This window comes from Tenrec ecaudatus, chromosome 10 (genome assembly GCF_050624435.1).
Source record: "Tenrec ecaudatus isolate mTenEca1 chromosome 10, mTenEca1.hap1, whole genome shotgun sequence".
Classification (NCBI taxonomy): domain Eukaryota; kingdom Metazoa; phylum Chordata; class Mammalia; order Afrosoricida; family Tenrecidae; genus Tenrec; species Tenrec ecaudatus.
The window spans coordinates 18,523,177-18,547,054 of NC_134539.1; the positions used below are offsets into that span (position 1 = coordinate 18,523,177).

General features: G+C 44.7%; 1 protein-coding gene across 2 annotated transcripts in view; it reads left to right on the forward strand.

Annotated features, from left to right (window-relative positions):
- The window catches only part of ADAMTSL1 (ADAMTS like 1), a 394,101-nt gene that overhangs the window by 97,806 nt on the left and 272,417 nt on the right, over nucleotides 1-23,878 (forward strand). For both annotated transcript variants that reach the window (XM_075559969.1, XM_075559968.1), the window contains exon 4: nucleotides 10,397-10,633. In XM_075559969.1, coding sequence (XP_075416084.1) covers nucleotides 10,397-10,633 — 237 coding nt within the window. The remainder of the gene's footprint in view (nucleotides 1-10,396; nucleotides 10,634-23,878) is intronic.

Consider the following 23,878-nt stretch of genomic DNA (forward strand, 5'->3'; position numbering starts at 1 on the left):
AATAGAATTGTCTCCACACAGACTGTCTAGACAGGGCAGAGACTATGTCTGTTTAATTTCATTTTACATAGCAGCTAACAGTCTTGCACAAATAAATGCTTTTGATGATGATGTTGATGTTCACATAAGCAGGTGGCCAAAAGAAAATTGGTACCTTAACATTAGCACTTTATAGTGTATGCATAAAACACTAAGGGTTATATAAAATTTGCAAATGTCTGGCTATATTTTGAGAAATAGATGATTTCAGCACATTTTATGTTTCTTAATATTTCCCTGTGAAATTTGCTTACATGGAAGAAGAAATATCCCTGTGCCGACGTAAAAAGTAGGCAGGAATCCCTACATAATATTCTTACTCTGAAACACTGACTCGTAAAAGTCGTTCTTTTATAAAAGAAAAAAAATATATTTCACCAATTAGAAAAGTATCAAAATTTACATTTTCGGCAAGACTTGAAAAATGAGAATGGGGTTCACACAATGGAACCATAATTGGAGTGTCAGTTTTTCAATGCACTATTGATTCTTTCTTCTGGACTTATCCTGTGGTGGAAGGGAGCACACAATAAAAAATAAGCATCATGAGTCACGTGTATGGTACCCTGGAAGGGGATTCAGTGCTGTGGAAGAAGTGGGGGAGAGCAGGATAAAACGGGATCCATAATGTGTGTGTGTGTGTGTGTGTGTGTGTGCGCGCGCGCGCGCAATTTTATGTTGGGTGATCAGGGTGTGAAAAGACAGTGATGTATGAGCAGACTTCATAGAGTTGAGCTCATTAGCCACAGGAATCTCGGGAAAGGGAATTCCAAGCAGATCATGTAGGTGTCCTAAAGTCAGACTGTTCTTGGGGAGTTCAAGAAGAAGCAGGGATTCTGTAAGATGGGAATAGGGTGGCGTCTGGCCTCTGATTCACAAGAGGAAGGGAAAATGTGACCCAACATCAGCCCAAGGCTGATTCCAATGAGGCCAAAGTCAGACATGCTCCCAACCCCCGAATTCCCTACCAATTCTGACACCAGGCAACCCTCCCAAAGCACTCTCTGCTTCTCTACTGGCTTTGAAATCTCAATGCGATGCCCATACAGACCTCAGAGACAGTAATCACAATGATGGGGTTCTTAGGGAAGTTGACAAACTAGAGTTCAGGATCAGAAATGCTCAAAATACAGTTCTTCCAGTCAAGAGTGTCTCTCTCAGCCAGCGACAGGCACGCCCCTCTGGTCTTTGGCCTCTCAGCTCTCTGGCCCCTGTCTCCACTGCCACATCTGTTCATAGCCCTCTGTATGCTGGATTGAAGAGGTTCTGTGGGCAGAATCTTAGGATCCAGCTCCACTCCTCGCTCTTCTTTCCTGATAATAGTTAGGCTCTCCTTTTCCTCCTTCGGTGCTAGATCATTATAAGTAACCTCGGCAGGATGACAAAACTGACACACACACCCCTCATTAGTTCCTGATCCACCCTATTTGCAGGGCCCACCCAGTCCTTTGGGTGGGAGTTACATAGGTTTCTGACTCAAAGGACCATATGAAAACATTAACTGCACTGCAGATTCCCACGTGGCTAGAACCCAGGGATCCAAGGTGACAACTGCAGGTGATGTCCCAGAAGGACAACAGAGGCCAGCTCACCGTGCTTCTTTCAGAGATGAGGAGTTTGTCCTTGAGTCTGAGCAAAGTGAGGAGCCGCTGCCGAGTTTTAATAAAAATGGATGGTAATTGGCTTTATTCTTTAAATAAGATCATTCTGACTGCTATAACCACAAAAGTCATCAGCTCGGTGACATCACATCTCCTGAGAACTTTCTAGAAATGCAAAGCCTTGGAATGTGCTTTAGATAGACCGAATCTTTATCTATGGAGGTTCAGCACATGGATGACTGAGATCAACGCTCTCGGGGTTTGAGCATGACACGGGTAGAATTACCACAGACCAGGATGAGGAAGGGTTTAGGGTGAGCAGATTTGGTGGGAGTAGGTAGGGCAGGTCCAGCTTTGGGCATGCTGGTTTGTGCTGTCTCTTAGACATCCAGAGGGACAGCAGGAAGGTGGATAAATCTAGATCTGGGGAGATTCCTCGGGCTTGGAAATAAGAGCTGGAGCAGTTACTGTTTCTGAGCGTAAAATAGCATTGTATATTGGGATGCACCAATGGGTATTTACTGTGTGTGGTTTCAGCTTAATTTCACAAACAAGAAGCAAAGTAATAAAGACCAACATAAAAGAGGCAGCCCACCATCCACCTACGTGTGCTGACATGAGATCTGGGAAGCTTAGGTGATATATTATCCGGAACTCCCCACCCAGTTATTGTAAAGAACCCTTTTAAATGTTTTATCAGTATTTTTTTTATTCCTGGTGTTTTAGAGGTACCCTTTAGATCTGGTATGATTTTCAAAAACCATTGTCTTCAGCTAGATTATTATAGTAGTACTAGATAACTAAAACAATCATCAACCCACCCACTGCCATCAAGTCAATTCCAGTGCATAGTGTCTCTATAGAGTGCTGCCTGGGCTTAGCCCTTCACGGGAATGGTAAGCCTTCACTTTTTTCTGCAGTCACTGGTAGATTTGAACTGTCAACCTTGCAAGTAGAAATCCATATGACAGTCATCAACTAGGTAATAAACCTTCATCTATGTTTATTAAGTGGTCGTTCGGTACTCGTTTGGTGTGTAGCACCGACCTCTTACGAAGCAGTTGACTAGTCAGAGAAGCCAGGAGGTTTGGAAAGTAGGGCATCAGTTCCCAGGGAGGCTTATGCAATGAGAGCCATGGGTATCTTCAGAGTCTACAGCGCATGCTGTACATGTTCTGAACATGTGCGCCAGAGCCTGTGTGCCGCTCTGAGATGGTCGCATCGCCTCGCTAAGGAAGATCATAGAATCACAGATGGCATCCACAGACTACGTTTGATGGAGCCTCAAAAGCAACGGCTACATACCTCAGGGCAGAGGAACACAGCAGAGATCCGGAGAGCCCTCTAGGAGGAAGAGGCTGCTTGAAAATTGAAAATAAAGACAAAGCCACCGTCTCTCAGTCCTGATTCTATATTGGTAGACTTTTCCAAAGCCACACCAAAGGCCTTTCATAGTTTGCCATCTTCGCTGCTAAGCCTGAATCTTTTACCTGTCATCCAGAGAATAAACGCCAGGAAGCCTGGCCCCTCTTTGTCCCTTGGTGTAATCTGGCCCACCTGTCCTCATCGGAGCCATCTGGGCTGCATCGTATCTCTTCCACTGGCTAGCGGCTCACCTGGAAAGTGTTTTGAATTAGACGCAAAGATGGCATGACTCCACGGACTTTATGAATCTTCACGGGTGCACAGGAAAGGCCAGCTTTCAGTGCCATGCCTCTAAAGAAGGAAGCCGTAGCGCCCTTTGGATTGAGCGTTTACTGATGGGAAGGGGAAACTATTAGCGTGCATACAATGGCTAAGATCAATGATTCACGGGGTCATGTTTATCCAAGATTTCCAGAGTGAGGAAGTCCGGGTCTCGTAACTGACACAGAGCTGTCAGCCCACAGGCATATTAGAGTTTTGAGAGGACAGGTGTCCAGGAGGAAGCATTAGTTTGATTTCTTTTGCTCCATTTCGACTCCGTGGTGTTTCCGGAGGTGTGCTGGAAGGCTACGGAGCCAGGGTGGTAGAGGGGCTAAAGCAGTCGGCTGCCAACCTGACCGTCAGAAGGTTGAACCCACTAGGTGCTCCATCCAAAGATGGAACATTTAACCCTGGCACCACCAATACAGTCCACACACATGAAAGCAAACCACCTCCAGGTGTCAGAGCTGATGATTTGTGGGGCTGATAATTCAAAGATGATACCTAAGCAAATGTGCCAAGTATTTTAGGGATCCGCAAGTATAGTCATTCATAGATCAAAGTATACTTAAAAATTTGATTAATTTTGTACCCAGTACATCTTTGTACCAGGTAAACCTCTGTACCAACAAGAGTTATTCTGTTGTTAGGACATGTCAAGAGGTTACAATGATTTTCCATCCCTGCAAAGAGATAATAGATTCATCAGGCGATTTGTGAAATTTTGTGAATTTTTGAGCTCTGCTTAAAGTATTTTGAGTTTAACAACAACAAAAAACCCCACACATTTGCCAAATTCGTCTTTCTTTAATTTTTAAACATCTATTTCAAGCTAAATTTGATTCCTATGTTTCTGATTCATTTACACTTACATCATCAAATGTTATTTCGTGACAGCTAATTGACCCAAGAGTCTCTCTGAACCTGTTTTATAAGACCTCTTACGTCCCTTTCCTTAAAACAGGAAGTCGCATTTTGCCAAATACAAATAAACTCACACACTAAAAAGATTCAAGTTCACTTTCCAACTCTGAACTCCAGCTTTTTAGTGCAGTCTCAATTTAGCAGAATGTATTTTTCCCACGTCTGGAAAAATATGGGCAGAAGCAAAGGTAGTTGTGACAAAAAGTAAAGGTACGCGTGAGCATTCTTCTTCTCAGACTTGCTACTCAGGTGGTTAAAGTTCCGAAAACCTGTCATGTGTTTTTTGTTTGTTTCAAAGCTATTAGATACAGGCCCATTGCAAACAGGATTGTGTGTATCAACTCTCTACGACGTCTCCAAATCATGCATTGTTTTTGATGCACAGAGGAAAACCCACATTTATTAGCATTTTAACTTTCCCAACTACTTTTGGCTGCTTTGAGTTTTAATTGTTTTAGGACAGATGGGAAGAACCAACGTTTTGTTTAAACAGAAGGACCTCATCAGGGACTAGGCGAGTTTTATGTCCTAGGATGATGATGTAACCTAATCAGTGACAAGATGTAATTGACACTCATTTCCTGGGACGAGACAAATGGAGACAATTTTCTCTGGTTCCTACTAAGAGACCTCTTAATTCTATTTTACCCTAATTACTATAATGCAGAGGGAATTCACCTTGACCCTGGTATTCCTGCCTAACTGGCAAGGGTAATTTGTGTGTGGGATTTGATACTACACTCCACAGTTACATCAATGCTCTGCCTTCTCAAGTCCACAGAAGCTTCTCCTCTGTGCTAACAAGTGGGTACTGGGAGGACAGGTATTCATGTAAATAAAACCTGTTTATTTGAACATTATTCAGCTATCAGTTCAACTGTGGAAGACCCCATGCAGTGAAATTCAGGGGATCCTAGGGTGATGTCCAGCTGGGTTAATGAAACTTTCAAAGTAAGCGGACAGCCCTTGGACACAGGCTGAGTAGTGACTCACATGGAGATTTAGGAAGGCACACACAGAAAGGTTAGTGGGATAAGGTTAGCCAGAGCCGTGTCTGAGAGCAGAAATCAGTAAGTGGGGTGCAGGAATGATGGGTAGAGGGCAAACTAAGCAGGTTGCGAGTCTTATTGCAAGGTGAGTCCTCAAGATGAGCCAACCTTAGACCAGTCCACCTCCCTGCTCATCTCGGGTCGTATGCTGTGAAAGGCGCTGGTGTGCAGACACCTGTGCTTAGTTTGTGTCACCTGCCGTGGTTTGAGAGAGCTTGTTTGTCTTGAAGGAAGTTCAGCCAGAATGCTTCGTAGCAGGGAGGAGGATAGGGAGAAGTTGTCTCTAATATTTAGACATGTTACCAAAAGGACATCATGCTTGACAAACAGAGAGCCAGGGACAAAGGAAGACCCCGGAGGGACAGATTAGGAGAGTGACTACACTCTGGGGCCCAGCAGCACAGGGTCATGAGAACCGCGCCCGCGGGCCAGGCAGTGTTTTGTTCTGTTGTTCATGATTGCTGTGAGTTGATACTGACTCACAACTACTTGACAGCAACCTCGATCATGTGGTTCATAGCATAATTTTGCAGATTGCTCGTTTTGGTCTTATTTCTCACAACATATGTAAATATCCTATGTCGCTATATAAATATCCTATATATAACCTGTTTACTCTGTTGGCCTTCTCTTCTCCTTTGTCATATTTATAACTGATAGACACCTAAACTCACCGCCGAGGAGCTGATTCTGACTCACAGTGACCCTGGGACTGATGGAGCTTCCCCTACATCTAAGATAGTAAATTTTTAGGGGCGTCAAAAGCCTCATCTGTCTCCCATGAAGCAGCTGGTGGTTCCAAACAGCTGACTTGGTGGTGAGCAAACAATGATCCGCTTCTCTCTGATTCCATGCACCTGAAACAAATGTGAGCAGGGCCCTTTCATTTACATGCTTCAACTGTGATCGTTAGGTGCCCACAGCCAGTTCTGACCCAGAGCAACCTCGCGTATCACAAAATGAAATGCTGCGCGGCCTTTTCAGTCCACGCTGTGTTTGAGCCCGTCCTTGCCGCCGCTGGTGTGAATGAATCCTGCCCTCGCGGGCCATTTGGCTCCACGTGTGGTGACTCTGTTCCCAGGAGGTAGCTGTTCCCCAAGCATCTTTTGAGTCCCGTCCAGTCTGAGGGCTGCATCTTCCAGCACTGTCTCAGACAACATTCTATGATCGAGAGGGTTTTCATTGGCTAATTTTTGGAAGTGGGTGTCTGGGCGTTGCTTCTTAGTCTGGAAGTCGGCTGACCTTGTACTTGAGATACAGATGGCAGAGCCCCCAGTGTCGGAACAACAGGCCAACTACCAAAGGAGGGCAGGTGGACAGAGAGTGAGGGGCACGTCTAAATACCAAGGAATCTAATTTAAATGATGGATCAGTTTCTTCTGGCCTCGTACACCACAGGTCCCTGTGCTTGATGCCATTTAACATTTTATTATGTTCATCTTGAATATTTCGTGAACTGCATTATCCCTTGAGTGGAAGAATTTACATCCGTCCCAATATTAGAGCCATGTATGTGACTTTAACGGGTTTGTAAAGAGTCAGCAATTCCATTTTATGAAGCAAGAAGTAACAGTGTCCTGGGAGGACCATTTAAATGGCAAGAGATGTGCTGAGCAAGAGCCCTGCTCAGAAATGAAGGGAGAGGAAGAGAGAGTGGAGCATCTCCTGACCCCAAGCCCTGAAGACTATATTCCCGCTCAGAGCAGCCAATGCACAAAGAGGACCATAAGGCCATCCCCACTATGAGACACGACATCCCTCACAGACCCATAGAGCTATGGGGGACAACAATGGAGACAGAGTGCGGGAATTATGCCCAATCTGACCCCACCACACTGAGGCGAAACACTAAGGGTGTGCAAAGAACAGCAAGGGGAACAGAGCAACCAAGTTCCCAGGGAATACCAAAAATAGACTTTGGGGCCAGGGCATGGCATCAGACTTGACTGAAAAGCACTCCTAATAGTCTGCAAACAGACCTTGACCTATTTACAGGATTTTATTTCTTTTTATCCTTGGTTTTTTGTTGTTGTTTTCTTTTCTTTTGTTGCGTTGCTTGGCTGTGTCTTGTTTTTTGTGCATATTATTATTTCTGCAGGTTTATCGAGATAAGATAGGTGGGATAAACAATCTGGAAGAGAAAGCAAAGGGATCCAGGGTTCTTGAAAGACATGGGAGAGGGGGAGGTGGGAGAAAGGAAGTGGGTGTTAACAAACCCAACAACAAGTGACCTAAAATCGATGGCGAGGAGGGAGTAGGAGGCCTGGTAGGGCGTGATCAAGGGCAATGCAACCAAGAGGAATTACTGAAACCCAAATGAAGGCTGAGCATGATAGTGGAACAAGAGGAAAGTCAAAGGACATAGAGGAAAGAACAAGAAGGCAAAGGGAATTTATAGAGGTCTGAATACAGGCATGTACATATGTAAATGTATTCATATATGATGATGGGAAAATAGATCTATGTACATATATTTATAGGTTTAGTATTAAAGTAGCAGGTGGACATTGGACCTCTACTCAAGTAATCCTCAATGCAAGAACACTGTGGTCTATTAAACTGTCATTCCATGATGCTCACCTTCCCGACAGCATCACTGAAGACAAGACAAAGCGGATGCATAAGCAAATGTGGTGAAGAAAGTTGATGGTGCCCAGCTATCAAAAGATATAGTGTCTGGGTCTTAAAGGCTTGAAGATAAACAAGGGGCCAAGCAACAAAGCCCACATGGAAGAAGCACACCAACCTGTGTGCCGATAGGATCAGGTATCAGGAATCAAAGAACAAAAAATCACATCAGTGTGAATGAGGGGGAGTGCGGAGTGAAGACCTAAAGCCCAACTATAGGCAACTGGACATCCCCTTACAGAAAGGTGGCGGGGAGGAGATGAGCCAGTCAGGGTGCAGCACAGCACTGATGAAACATACAATTTTCTCTAGTTCTTTAATGCGTCCTTTCCCCCACTATCATCCCAATTCTACCTTATAAATCCAGCTAAACCAGGAGATGTAGACTGGTACAGATCAGAGCTGGAAACACAGAGAATCCAGGACAGATAAATCCCTCAGGACCAATAATGAGAGTAGAGATACCAGGAGGGTAAGGGAATGGTGGTGGGGGGTGGGGAGGGAGGAACTGATCACAAGGATCTACATATAACCCCCTCCCTGGGGGATGGACAACAGGAAAGTGGGTGAAGGGAGACATCGGACAGTGGAAGACATGAAAAAATAATTTATAAATTATCAAGTGTTCGTGAGGAAGGGTGGGGGAAGGAGGGGAAAAATGAGGAGCTGATACCAAGGGCTCAAGTAGAAAGCAAATGTTTTGAAAGTGATGATGGCAACAAATGTACAAATGTGCTTGACACCATGGATGCATGTATGGATTGTGATAAGAGTTGTACGAGCCCCCAATAAAATTATTTTTTTTAAAAGAGAGAACCCTGCTCAGAGACAACTCTCCAAGTGATCACATGATAGCCAGGAACCCTCGAAGACCCCGTGCAAACCCTGTATAGAAAACTGGAAGTTATGATCAACATCTTTCCATGACCTTCTACAGCCTTCCATAATGAACGCTGATTTGAAGACATGGTGAATAAAATAATCCCACCAAGCAGCTTTCCCCAAAGACAGGTGGTATGTGCTTGTTCACATTAGACCCTGCTTGCTTTCACTGATATTGATCACTCACTAGGCAACAGGCATGGTCGGAGTGCTCCATTTCTGAAATACACACCTAAAGCATTTCCCACCAAGCATCTTCCACTGGTCTCTGCCAATATGTTGTGAAATTCAAATTAAGTAAAATAAAATCCCAATTTCTCTAAGTCTTTCACTTCCTTGGTCTCATTAAATAATGACAGGAAGACTTGTCACGCAAGAAGTGTCTTTCTTGTGCCAGTGTTTAGCCAGTCAAAGCTCATGAGATCCTCAGGACAACTTGCGAGTTGCGACTGAGTATTGCACCTGTTCTACACACACGGAAAGGTGGGCTCGGAGAGCCCATGCACAGCCACACACCTCTCTGAGGTGGAGATCGAGGGCCCTCTCTCTGCCGTGCTTTCTCAAGGTAAAGCAATTCAGAGAGCAATAATGGGCCTTTCTCTTTTCTTCCCATGTTTCATTAGAAAACTATTTATGTATCATTCATTGTTTGGCATCAGCAGTCATTTCTGACCCATAGTGACCTTATGCAGAAGAGATCAAAACACTGTAAGGTCCTGCTCCATTCCCACAATTGTTCCTTTGCTCAAGCCCCTTGTCGCAGCCACCATGCCAATCCAGCTCCTTGAGCACCTTCTTCTTGGTGGCTGCTCCGTCCACCTTACCAAGCACAAGTCCTTCTCCAGGGACTGGTCTCTATCATTTAGTATATATTAATCCAGACACATACCCTAGAACAGTAGTTCTCAACCTTCCTAATGCCACGATCCTTTCATACAGTTCCTCATGTTGTGGTGAACCCCCCCCCCAACCATAAAATGATTGTCGTTGCTACTTCATAACTGTAATTTTCCTACTGTTATGAATTAGGGGACCCCTGTGAAAGGGTTGTTCGACCCCCAAAGGGGTTGCAACCCACAGGTTGAGAACCGCTGACCGAGAAGATGCTTTGCCACATGTGCGTTTAGAAAACACACCAGCTAACCCCTTCCCTCTGAAAAAGGACTTGTAATTTCATTCTACCTTTTTGCTACAAATTCTTAAATGTCTGTCTCATACAGATCTGAGAGGGACAAAGAGGCATTCAGGTGACCCCCTCCGCCCATCCCACCCCCAGTTTTCCAAAGCTCAACTTAAGGTCCAGGGAAATGGAGTTTACTGCTGTAATGTCGAGTCTGCAGACCACTCAACATCTTTTAGAAAATTCAATTCCACGTGACTTTCCTCAACTGAGAGCCTGTAGAAGATATCGCCTCCTCAAATCGCTAGCCATCCTATGATCGCACGGGTGAGATGGGAGGGCCCCTTTGCAATGACCTGGGGATTTGCTTTGTTCACTAGGACCCGATAGGTCACCCAGCTGTGCCAGGTCTTCGGTTGTGGGCTGCCTTTGTAACCTGCGTCTCCCCCTTCCCCTCTCTCCTCCAGGACTGCCCACCAGAAGCCGGTGATTTCCGAGCTCAGCAATGCTCCGCTCACAATGATGTCAAGCACCATGGCCAGTATTACGAATGGCTTCCTGTGTCCAATGACCCTGACAACCCGTGCTCACTCAAGTGCCAGGCCAAAGGCACGACCTTGGTGGTTGAACTCGCACCTAAAGTTTTAGACGGCACCCGGTGTTACACAGAGTCCCTGGATATGTGTATCAGTGGTTTGTGCCAAGTAAGTGCGGACTTCTTTTCACTGTCTCGGGGTGCCTTTGTGTCGATAGCATGTGTAAGGTCTCTGCTACGTAGTGTCCCTCCTCCTAGAGCTTTGAAGCAACTGGTAACAAATGTGGAAGTGGACATTTAATTCCATGGGTTTAAAAAAAGGTGTTAGTTTAGTGTTCAGAAAACGTTGACTAGTTTGTTGGGTTTTGTTGTTGTTTTTCATTCCTTGAATGTGACTCAAATGTGGGAAAATACAATTTGTGAATATTGTGTGTTACTTTCATAGCAGATCTGAAATGACCGGGCTTGATGTCCCTGGGACGGGGAAGGAGGCACTGGATGATCGGGGTGGCACGGACAGCGAGCGGTTGCTGTCTCCCTTGTGTGGGGTAGCCGTCGCCATGGAGCTGAGCGTGTGTGCAGGGCCGAGCAGGGTGTCCCTAGGTTTCTAAGGTGTGGCCTGTACAGAAGCTGACTCACTCTTTCCCCGCCCGGCAGTGGTAGGTTCAAACCGTCACTCTTTGAGCTAGGAACCAAGCTTAGGCACCACTGAAGCTCCCTTTGGTGCTGTGCTCAACCATGTGCTTTTCTGTTTCACAAAGGAGGCGCTCTGAGAGCCCTTGCCTCTACCAAAACGATCCTGGTTGAACTATTTATCTTTTCAGAATGTCTAATATCACAACTGGTAGTGTAAGAGGAAGGATAGCCTCCGTGTTAGTCGTTTGTTACAAAGTCCTCGTGCTTGTTTAAGGCTGTCATCTGTAGTCAGATGTGAAAGGAAGAAATGCAGGGGAATCACTGCAAGTGATGCGAGATACCGGGCAGGGCTTCATGGGTATAAAAGAAAGACAGACAGGGAACCTTTAGAGCTTTGAATCATGTGACAGGAACATTGTGATGTGTCCAAGCACTTCCAGAGAGAGATAGAGAGAGAGAGAGAGAGAGAGAGAGAGAGAGAGAGAGAGAGAGAGAGAGATAATATGTATATAAATCGAAGACCTACTGCCATGGAGTCAATTCCAATTCCATAGCAGGATTCTGAGACTATAGAGCTTCAAAGGAGCAGACATGCTCACCACCACCCCAAAGTCACTGGTGGATTTGAACTGCCAACCTTACAGTTAGCATCCAACTGCCTAACCCATAGGGCCACCAGGGTTCCTATTAGACGGGTGTGTGTGTGCACTCCCATATGTGTTTATGTGAATGCACACACACTACATACACATCCATACTGTACTACCTCCCAGCACACACATGCCCGTCTACAGAACCACACTGGTCTGCAATTCCTTGCCAGGACCATGTAGAACTCAAAGACAATGCTCATATGATGGGCTTGATGGCGTTACAATTTGGGTGAGAAATGCTCAAGATACAGTTGTCCAGCCGGACATTTGCAAAGGCCTCTCTTTAGGACTGCTAACGAAGGCCCAAAGGGCATGCAACTCCAAGATTAAGCTCAACCGCAAGATTCCCAGCTCCCACTCCTAGAGTCAGCAAACCCAGCACCCCAAATTCAGTGCCCAGAGGCACCCCACTCCACTCCCCAAAGCCCACTGCTGTACTTACTCTGTGGGGTAGCAAGGCCTGTGTCTGTCTCAAGTTCTGGGCCCCGGTTCTGCTATCGCTGCCTCTGCCGCTCCTCTGATGTCACCGGTGTCTCCTGACATGGAGGTTCAGTGTGTAGGATCTTGGGGTCCTAACCACCTGCACCACGTCTGTAAGGAGACCCTCTGCTTCTACGATGGCTCCCGTGATACCTCGCAGGAAGGCAAGCCCTCGCAGCTGAATCGCAGGCCAATCAGTGTCTTCCCTCATCTTCTACCCCGACCCACCATGCCATTTGGTGACAGATACAGATGGTAGGAGAGCCACACCACATAGTCCACTGCCCTGCCCATACAGGCATACATAAGAGCTTCAGAAAGGGCCTAGACTCCTAAAAAAAAATAGAATCAAATGATAATGTCATTTTCCGAAAATGTTTGAAGCCCCACCGTGTCTATGTGTGTCTATATACGCATTTAGAGAGAAGTGGGAGGCTGAAAGGTTGCCGTCTTGAGGTTGATCTTCAAGACGATGGAATCGACATCCCCCAAAGTGGGCTCTTTAGGCAACATTGCTGAGGATGTGTGACGTTGGCCTCCTTCACCAGGCCTCTGTGGGGTGAAGATGGAATTCTAGTTTGTAAAAGTTGGGAATAATCAGTAGGAGTCCAGGTGGCGTAGCGGTTACTCATTGGGCTGTGATCTGCAAAGTCAGCAGTTTGAAACCAGCCTCTCTGCGGGCGAAAGATGGGGCTTTCTACTCCTGCTCAGGGTTAGTCTCAGGGCAGTTCACCCCGCGCCCCATAAAGTCACTCCAAATCGACATCAACAGTGGATAAGTGGTAACAATGAGGGGCGGCCCAGCCAATCGAAGTGACAAAAGGGCAGGGGGATAGGGAAAGGTCAATACCAGAGCAAGCCATGCTGGCTGATTCCACTTTGTAAACGAAAAAGCTGAGGGCCAGCAAACTTGCCTGACTGTGAAAGTTAGATGGTTGGCCCAGGCAGAAGCGGGACTCGCGTCCAGGTTGTTTTCTACTACACGCCACTGCTGAATGAACCAAAATAAACAAGACAGGTCAGCAAATTAGGTTTCATGTGTTGCCGTTGCATGAGTTCAACGTGGCCTGCTTCCCCCCAGCCTGATCCTGCCAGCTGGCTGCGTGGGTCTTGGCAGCCGCCTGGAGCCCTGTGGCCGAAGCCACAGAAGATGTCCGCCGGGTGGTAAACAGGGAGTGATAGTGAGGGGCTCTGAGCCTCAAGTGGAAGCATACCTTCTTAATTGGATTCTTATGAGTGTGGCTTGCTCGATTTGGGGCAAGTGTAAATTATAAAACATTTGGATAGAATGTAACGCAGACAGCGAAATCCCGAGACGCAGAAGTTCTGCAGGGAGGCCTCCAAAGAGCGCATGGAAAAAAGGGGAATGAAAAGATAGCGAACCCCCCCCACACACACACACACGTTTGGAAGCCCCTTGTATTGTTTTTATCTTCGTTGTTGATTTGCCTCATAGGAGGCAGGAGGTGGCAGAACACTGAATGTTTACACACTGAAGAGTCGTTTGATTTCGCTACAGAGCAGAGCAGCGCCCTGCACACTCCCGATGCACGGAGAGAGGGCTTGTTTGGGGAAGGATCTTGGCAGCTCGCCTGCCGACCCAAAGAACTGCAGCAAACAGTGAGTGGCCAAGAAAGGGGTGAGTGGAAAAAGTCCTCCTCGCAGCTCTGCTCGAAGGATCGTTAGAGCTGCAGGTACAGGAAGCTCCAGGAAGATCAGGTGACTAGGTTTAAGGAAAGGCTTCCCGTGATGAAAGTGAGGCCAGTGGAGCCCTGGCGGCAAAGAGTTATCCATTAAACTACCCTCCAGGTCTGCAGTTCAAAACCACCAGCCGCTCTGCAAGAGGAAAATGAGGCTTTCCGTTAGGGTCTCAGAAACCCCCCTGGGGCGATTCTACTCAGTCCTGTTGGAGCCCTAGTGGTGTAGCGGTAACGCTTTGGGCTGTGGCTCACCATGTTTGGCAGTTCAAAACCACCAGCATCTCTGCCGGAGAAAGACTGGGTTTTCTACTCCCATAGCGTCCCGTTCTCAGAAACCCACAGTGGTCGCTGTGAGTCAACATTGACTCGGTGACAGTGAGCTTGGTTTGGAGTTACAGGATCACTATGAGTCGGTACCAACTAGGTAGCAGGGAGAGTTTTTAAGGTGATGCCATGCATGAGACTAAGATGATATAGTCACAGTCGTGCAGAAAAGAAACTTGAATCTACACCCAGAACGGATTTTTTTATTGTAATGACGACAAAGTGGTGATGTTAACTGCAGTTGAGTTGGGCGTCAATTCATGATGACTATCGGCTACCCCTTTGTGATACCAGAGTTTTCATTGACTGATTTTTAGTAGTTTGTCAGGCCTGTTTTCTGAGTCCTTCTTTGTCTGGAAACTCCTCTGAAACCTGTTCGTCATTATAGAAATATGTAAGGGAAGGGGGCTCTGAGCATGAGGGGCATTAGCTGGGAGTTGTTGAATTCAGTATCATAAATAAAAAGAAAAACTAATCTCCTGCCATGGAGTCAATTCTGACTCACGGTGACCTTACAGGACAGAGAAGAACTACCTCATAGGGTTTCTGAGCCTGACGTGCTTGACAGGAGCAACTCGCCACATTGTTCTCCCTTGGAGATGCCGATGGGCTTGAACAACCGACCTTGCAGTTAGCAGAGGGCTCCACAAGTCACCCATTGGAAGATGAGGATTCTATCAATAGATGCAAGGGAGCAAACACGGAAAGTTAATATGATTGAACAGGCAGGATAATTTTGTATCCTTCTACCACTACCATCTTAGCCCGTAATTTTCATTTTTAAAACCTAATTGAGATTCTATCATGATGCAAGGACAGAAGGTAGCAAGATGGTTGGCCAGATGTATCTTTTCAGAAAACTATCCTACCCACTGGTACCTCAAATGAATCTGAATATATAAAGTCAAGTCTATTTAGGAAAAAATGTTATTATTTAGATTGTATCTGTATGTTGGTGTTTTGTGTTTCCAAATTTTGATGAGAAACATGAAGAAAAGACCATAGTTTCCTGTTTCTCGGAACTCTGCTAGGAATCTTAACACCAATTTAAAGGCTTCTTCCAGCTTCTTTAACTCTCCTGGGGAGTGGGGGCGGTCAGGTCTCCTTTCTTATTTTTCTTTTCTTCTATTTCTTCACCATTTGCTATGAATTTTTAGCTCCTTTTCAACATTTTTCTTTGCTCTTCTTAAAGTGTTTTGAAAGTTGCTTCACATGATTTTGAGCCTAGGCAGATATGTATTGTAAACCGTTAAAGTTGCAACTATTTTAATTTTGACAAAGCCTTGCCTTGATAGAAAATAACAGTATAGCCATAGAGATGTCATTCAGAATCACATATTTATTTGTTTAAATTTTACCTGCTTGTTGCTTAGAAGTAGGTCACCGTGACATGCAAAATACCCGAATCAGAAGTGATTTCCTGTCGATCCCCCAAATGTGTAAAGACCTACATTAGAAAGTTCAAAGGAAAGCACATATTCAACGTCCATCAGGCTGAAAGAACTGAAGAAAAAGTCAAGCCTTGAGTTGCGAAATTGTATGATACAGGAAGAAGATGGAAGGAATTTACAGAGACACCAAAAGAAGTGGTTGACTTCCAGTCATTTCAGGAGGCAGCATATGGTGACGAACTCATGGTATTAAAGGAAGGAATCCAAGCTGCACTGAAGGCATTGATGGACAAACAAGGCCCCGGGAACTGAATGAGTACAAACTGAGGAGTTTCAATAAGATACATGCAACTCTCGAAGTACTTACTCACCTATGCCAAGAAATTGGAAGACCTGCCAACCAACAGGAAGTCATTCATAGTCATTCCATTCTGGAAGAAAAAATAAAGTAATCCAATCAACTGCATAAAGGATCAAGTAATATTATTAATATCACATAAAAGTAAAATTGTGCTGAAGATACTAAGGAAAACAATTGCAGCAATACGTGGACCAGGAATTGCCAGAAATTCGAACCAGCTTCAGGAGAATGTAGAAGAAAGAATAATTTTGCTACTGTTAGATGGATCTTGAGTAAAGGCAAAGGCTGCCAGAAAGATGTCTACCTATGTTTCATTGACTGCGCAAAGGCATTTAACTGTGTGGATCATAACCAATTGTGGATCGTCTTGAGAAGAATGGGAATTTCAGAACACTTAATTGTGCTCATTCAGAACCTGTACATGGTCAAGGGCAGTTGGGCTAACCAAACAAGGGAATACTGCATAGTTTGAAATCAGAAAGGTGTGCGTCTGAGTTGCATCTCCTCACCATACTTATTCAGGCTATATGCAGAATAAGTCATCAGAGAAACTGGATTGTATGAAGAAGAATGTGACATCAGGATTGGAGGAAGGCTTATGCACACCCTTCAGTATGCAGATGACACAACCTTGCTGCTGACAGTGAAGAAGACATGAAGTGAGGGTTTGCTGATGAAGATGAAAGAATGCAGCCTTCTGTATGGACTATAAATAACTCAGTGTAAAGAAGACCAAAATCCTCAGAACTGGACTGATAGGTGCAATCATGATAAAGGAGGGAAAATTGAAGTTGTCAAGGTTTCATCTTGCTTGGATGCACAATCATTGCTCATGGAAGCAGCAGTCAAGAGATGAAACGATGCATTGTGTTGGGTACATCAGCTGCAGAAAAGAACTCTTTAGATTGTTCAAAAGGGTGTTAGTTGAGGACAAAAGTACGCCTACCCCAAACCATAGCATTCTCTATTGCCTTATATGCAGGTGAAGGCTGGACATTTGTACCAATACCAAAGATGGGGTAGTGGCAAAAAAAATACTGAAAGTGCCACGGACTGCCAAAATCACAAACAGATCCGCCTTGGAAGAACTACTGCCAGAATGCTTGTTAGAGATACGTTATCAGAGAAACCAGTACCTGGAGGAGGGCACCATGCTTGTAAGGTTGGAGGGACAGTGAAAAAGAGGAAGGCCCTCAGGATGGGCTGACACAATGGTTGCATCAATTGGCTCAAACACAAGGATGGCTCAGGGCTGCGCAGGGTTTTCGTCTGCTTTTCGTAGGGTCAGTGTGAATCGGAACTGACTTGATGACACCCAGTAACACCCAACAACAACAACAGCAACAACATGGGCCCCCAAACTTGGCTGCACATACAGCCAAGATACAACTAGGCCCCATTCCGAAGAATCCAGATTTGTTAGTTCCATGTGTTTAAAATACGCCCCTTCGGATGTGGCTGTCTTGTCCATTCTATGAAGCATTTGTAGAATGAAAAATGGCCAGGATTTGAAATACAAAACATGACTCTGAAGCACGACTCCTCATGAATGAGCTGTGTGACCTTGGTCAACTACTAAACCGTCTAAAGCTTTATTTCCCAATTTGTGGAAATTGGGATTGTCTCTCCCACAGTGGAATAGCATGAGACGATACATGTGAAAGTGCCTAACCAACTGTGGATTGCTATGACAATGTAGAGAACTCGGAAAATGGCAAGTTGCAAAATACATTAAATTGGTGGTTCCCCTTCATGGGATTTTATAACCTTGTAACATTTCAAAAATATTTAAAGAGCATGAGAAAATAACCAAATCTTTCTTCTATTAAGTAAGAGCATTTTTAAAAAGACAAGGTGCCATTCTACAGTCTTCTTTCAGCATGATTTCATAAATGAGATGTAGTCATACAAAAAAGAGTAAAAACCTAACTTTTGAGTAAAGGGCAAGCCTTTTAAATGCATCTGTTTTGCCTAGCAAGAAAGTCATAGCCACCAAGTTGATGCCAACTCATAATGACCCTGTAGGATTGGGTAGAAGCACCCCGTGAGGTATAAGAGTAGAAAGCCCGGTTTTCTCCTGCAGAGTGTCTGGGGGTTTGGAACTGCTGACCTTGCAGATGGAATCTCAACACATAATCAATATCTCTCTCTCTCTCTCTCTCTCTCTCTCTCTCTCTCTCTCTCTCTCTCTCTCTCTTTCCTCCCTCTCTGTTTTTCCCCTCTGGAGCACAGACATGTTCACTAATAGTTGTTCTTAAACCCACATTTGAAAGGCACTGCTTTGAGATGGAGGCGCTCTGATACATAGTGGATTATGCATTAAGCTCCTAACTGTAAAGTCCTAAGTTCAAAACCACCGGCTGCTTCGAGGGAGACAGGTGAGGTTTTTCTACTCCCACAAAGATTTACAGTCTTGGAAATCTACAGGGGCAGTTCTCATGAGTCCAATCACCTCTGCGGCAGGGAATTTGGGCTTTGGAGATCGTACAGGACATCCCAGAGAAATATTATCATACTAGCTTGTTGCTTTTTCCAAAATCCAACAGCTGGTTAAGGGCAGGCGAAAGGTCAGAGTGCCAATGTTTATGGACATTTTTTTAAACTACTCTCTCTATTTCTTCTGCTTATCCCAGACGCCAAGAGCTTGCCCTGCCACAGCTCTGTCATTTACATCGTGAAAACCGTCCGTTTGGCAAATCTCCCTTTTCATACTGCCTTCTCTTTCTGGGTTTCCGACCATCTGACTGTTTCCCCTAGCGGGTCACTGTTTTCTTGTCTCTTTCCTGCACCTAGCTCAGGCATTTGCTCTCTCTCTTTGTAGACTAGATGACGTTGGTGAGGAGGAAGTCAGCAGGTAACATGTCACCACAGGGATCCCTAAGAGGAAAGGCTCTGGAACCCAGCTGGACTTGCCTGGGTTTCAGCTCTGAGCTCCCGCCTCCAAGTGCCTTTGAGCAAGTGGCTCAACCTCAGTCTCCTCATCTGCAAAAGAAGGGGAAGGATTGTAGCCACTTGTCAGGATTGCTGGCAGGATTAAGTAATCAAGTGCATTTCAAGTGCTTGCTCTGAGCCTCATAAATACTACTAGTATTCTTAGTAGTGGCCCGATTACTTGTTGCCTTTGTCCTTTGTCCTCCCACGGTCTTGTGGAGTGCCTCATTTGATGTCTTTATAAGGGGGATACTGATTTCCTGATGAATGGACAGACTTTCGGTTCATTTCCTGTTACAATCTTTGCTAATGCTTCTATGGTGTATCACGATCAACTGCTGATTCCGGGCAGTGAATTGTATCCTGTTTTAAGTTAATAAGCCGTCACCAACAGGATCTTAGTGGTGCGGTTACTAATTTATTTTCATTATCCAAAGCCCCCTTTGGATTTGTTGTAGCGCACACAGCTATTTTATGTTTGAAGCATCAAAAACAGTAGCAGACATTTGGAGAACATACAAGGGGGTACCCCCCCCAAAACTGGCATTTTCCCCCAAAGCTATGTATTTTTTCCAATGTATAAAAGTTGTTTAATAACAGGGTTCCTGCCCCATCTATCCACTCACCGCCACCAAACCTAGCCATGTCTTGAAATTATTTTACGAAACAACCTTATCACCTTCAAAGCACTCGCCATTACACGTAATTCATCGGTCAAATCTGTGAGCCCCTTCTTAGAAACATTTTTCAAACTCATCTGTTTGGATGGCTGACAGTCCCTCCCTCATTTTTTTCTTCACCTCTTCTACACCATCAAATCTTTCACATGAACATAAAAATAAGTCGTACAGAGTGAAGTCAGGTGAATTGGGCAGGAGAGGCATGCTGTTTTTTGCCCAAAAGTGGCAGAGATGGCTGCATGAGCAGGTGCGCCGTCATGTTGGCAAAACCAGTCCCCCTCTGCCACAATCAGGTCTTTTCATGTCGCACTCTTTGGCACAGTCTTTTCAGAACATCTACATAGAAAGCTTGATTAATAGTCTGACCTGGCAGAACAAACTCTAAATGCATAATTTCTGTTCAGGAAGTTGACAGATGTCCGGAATGAGGTTTGTCATCAATCGACATTTCACCTTTTTGGAAATGAGAAAATCACTCAGACACTTGAGTTTTTTCCCATAGTGCCGTCCTTGTTAGCTGTGTTCAGGTTCTGTGGCATTTTATCCAAGCAGGAAACAAAATTTCACAGCAGCACACTGTTCTCTTATATCAGCCATCACAAATTAGGAGGTTCTAGCGAAACTACTTTTATGAAAAAAAATTCACTGTGACCAGAGAGAATCTTCTGAGGCATGCCACTGGGTGCACCAACTCAGAGCGAGTTGCTTGATGCTTGCCACGTGGGGAAAATGCATCCTACGAAAGCTCCACTCAGCCAAGAGCAATTCTGATGGTTTGGTTTTTTTGGGTACCTTCTTGTACGCTGCTGTAATCGGGAAAAGTGTTTCTTCTTTTCAGTGATTCAGAAGATAATAAGGACGTGTTGGCAGTTGACATTAAAAATAGTGGAATCCACTGGTTGATACTTCTGTACCAACTGTGTATGTATTTAAAAAGAAGCAGTGTAATTATAAACCAGTAATTACAACAAATCTGCATATTTATAACACTACATATCGTTAGTGTATAGAAAGCAGCAGAGAAAAATTTTAAGTAATTCCTTCTATAATATTGCTTTAAATGAATATTATAAAAAAGAATCAATAGTTGATCATGACATTTTAAGTTTCTGCATTACTTTGGCAGCATTAAAATGAAACATACTTCTAACAAAGGCTTTCCTTTCATTTTCAATAATTCCTATGGTAAGCAGTTTGAAATTAATTGAACAGAATGATTGTTTTTCCTTCTCTGTCTGTGACCTAAGCCACTAGTATTGAATGTCTACCAATTAATCCAAAGGTGGTGACGTCAGAAGCAAAGAGCTTGTTTCTCTTGTATGCTAATTCCACATGGAAGCATGGCGTGTCTGGAAATATTTCATGCCCAGTATTTCTGTTTCTTCCCCTTGCCTGATACAAATGAACATTCTTGTACTCCCTAACTGGCCTCAAGCAAACCACCTCATTTCTGAACCTAGCTTATTTTTGTCTCAAAACCAAAGTAAACTCACTGCCATTGAGTCAATTCTGACTCATAGTGACCCTATAAAGCAAAGAAGATCTACCACCCTTAAGGGTTTCTGAGACTAATTCTTTGTGGGAATAGGAAGCCTCATCTTTCTACCACAGAATGCCTGGTGGTGTCAAACTGCTGACCTTGAGGTGAATGGCCCAATGGGTAACCCATGGTGCCAGCAGGGTTCCTCCCTCCCCCGCCCCAGGGTTCCTTCTTGAATCCAATCTGCTGCTTATCTCTTGAGTCCCAGAGGACATCAAGTGGACTGTGATCTCTTTCCTCAAGGACAATTTTTGTAGGGTTTCATTGAAAATCCAATCTTTTGATTTTACCTCTATTCATTTAACAAATATGTATTCAGAGATTAGCAGTGTGGTAGACACTGGAAATACAGGAATGGGCAGGAAATCCATCCCTCTCAGAATCGATCCTCTGCCGAGGATCTCTGTGGAGATATGGCGAGTATGCGGGAAAGTATGCCATGGTTACTATAATTAACAGGGGTTAAAGTCCTCTGCTGTGAGCCAAAAGGCCGGCAGTAGGAACGCACCGGGTGCTTTATGGGAGAAGGGTGCAGCAGTCTGCCTCGGGAATCCTATGGGAAAGTTCTAGCATTCTGTAGGATCGCCATGCAGCAGAATCGACTCGAGAGCTGTGGGGTTTGAGTGTGACGTCAGAACTGCAGCATACATCCTGTTTACATGTAGGCACACTGTGTGTGCATAGATCTGTCATTTTCATGTAATGTGTGGGAGCCACAGTGGAGCACTTTAGACTGTCATGAGTCTTAGGAGCACCTTATCAAAACAAGAGACATCAGGGAGTGCTCGGGAAAAGGGGCTGCTAATCCATGCTCAGTGTTGAAATCGCAGCGTGAAGAAGGCTGGCAGGCTGTTAGGGTCTCTGTCAATGAGCAGAAATATAAACCATGTTAAGAAGGTTGAGCTGTTTATATTGAGATGGAAAGAATACTGTTGAAATAAATCAAGCAGCTATAAGATGAGGTATATTTTTTCAAAGAGTAGTTTGCCTACAATAAGGGCTACAGTTCTAAAAACTAACAAACCCAACTACCTGCCATCCAGTTGATTCTGACTGATAGCCACCCTGTCAGGCAGGTAGAACTTCTTGTGAGTTTCCAAGACCGTAACTCTTCCTGGGAGCAGAAAGCCCTGTCTTCCTCCTGTGGAGCATCTGGTGGGTTTGTACTGCTGACCTTGCGGTTAACAGCCCAATGAGCAAGCACTATAGTACACTACGAGCCATCAGTATTCCTGAGGGCAATGGCTAGAAGCAGTAAACTGGAGTGGGATGAAGAGAAGGGTTGAGTTTGAGAGCCAATCAAAAGACAGAATCGATGGACTTGGTGTGGTCTGATAGAAAAACCAAAGGGGGCAGAGGTTGATGCCCAGCCTTCTGTTTAGAGGAGAGTGTGCAGCTGCCTGCACTACATACCGCCGCAGGAGGAGGTCGGGGACAGTTCGGGTGCAGAGAGCGAGGAGGGGAGGCTAGTGAATGTGCAGGGCATTAGCTGCCCTATGATATTCACTCTCTGAAAGATTTCCTTTCTCTCAACTCTGCCCATTTTTTCCCTTCAGGTTTCAATAGTCCCTGGTCTATTCGTGCATGATTAACAATTGGCTGAGTTGATCTTTTTCTTCCTTTTTTAAAAAATGATTGTGTACAAATTAGATCAATCAAAATAAATGTCTCTTTTAGGAAACGTGGAAGTTGAATTCTAGTGTAGCCTTTGCAGATTCCGATACCCCCTGTCTTTGAAGCATTTGGGTGCACAGAACATTCCAATGGGACTCACTCATCCCAAAGTCTGCCCTTCCCGTCACCACCTCAGGTCTGTTTTTCAGTCAGGTGCCATCTCTTACGGAAAGAGTTCCTCTGTCCTATGAAATATTTCCCCATCGTGATATTCAATTTATGGAGTGGGAGAGATGCTATCGCTTTCCTGGGAAAAGCCTGTTTCTGAAAGTTATATCCATTTAATTATCCTCCTGAAATTAAGTAGGAACGGGGAAGGATAAAATCACTGACTTTGTTGGGTTTTTTTGTTTTGTTTTTTTGTAAAGACTCTCAATGAAGTACATTAAGGAAGAAGATGCTGCTATTGTGAAAACACCGCAGATAGCACGCAGAAATGTGTCTTCACACAGCGCAGGGGCCCCCTGCCTCTCTGCCCGCTTCGGGGCATGGCTTTGAGTCTTTAGCCTCTAGTTCCTAGGACATTTCCATGTGGCTTGGTATCTGTCTTCTCCCATCTCTGCTTCCTTAATCTGTCCTTCTAATATTTGGTAAGAGATTGACTCAGGATATATCCGGGGCTGATCCTATCTCATTACCATACAAAACTAACCCATTTCCGTGACATTATAACCACAGGTGGAAGAGGTTAGGAGTTGCAACACATACTTCTTAATTTACAACAAACAAGAAGGACTTTAGGGAGAAAAGTCAAGTTCTATCATTTGTAGTGTGATATCGTTTACGGCAGAATCTCATGTCAATCACCACTTGCTTTTGAGGCCAATTTAGTGGGATTTTTATTATTCCTGCTTTATAAATGAAGAGGCTGAGGCTGATGGAAGGCCAGGCAACTATAAGAAGGCAAAGATTCAATTCAAATCCTGGTCTTCCTGTTCTCTTGCCCTTCCTTCTTGGGCAAAGAGAGTTTAAAGAAGACACATGGTATGCATGTACAGGCAATCTCAGGATTGGTTAGTACAGGTATGCTGTATATCACAGGTC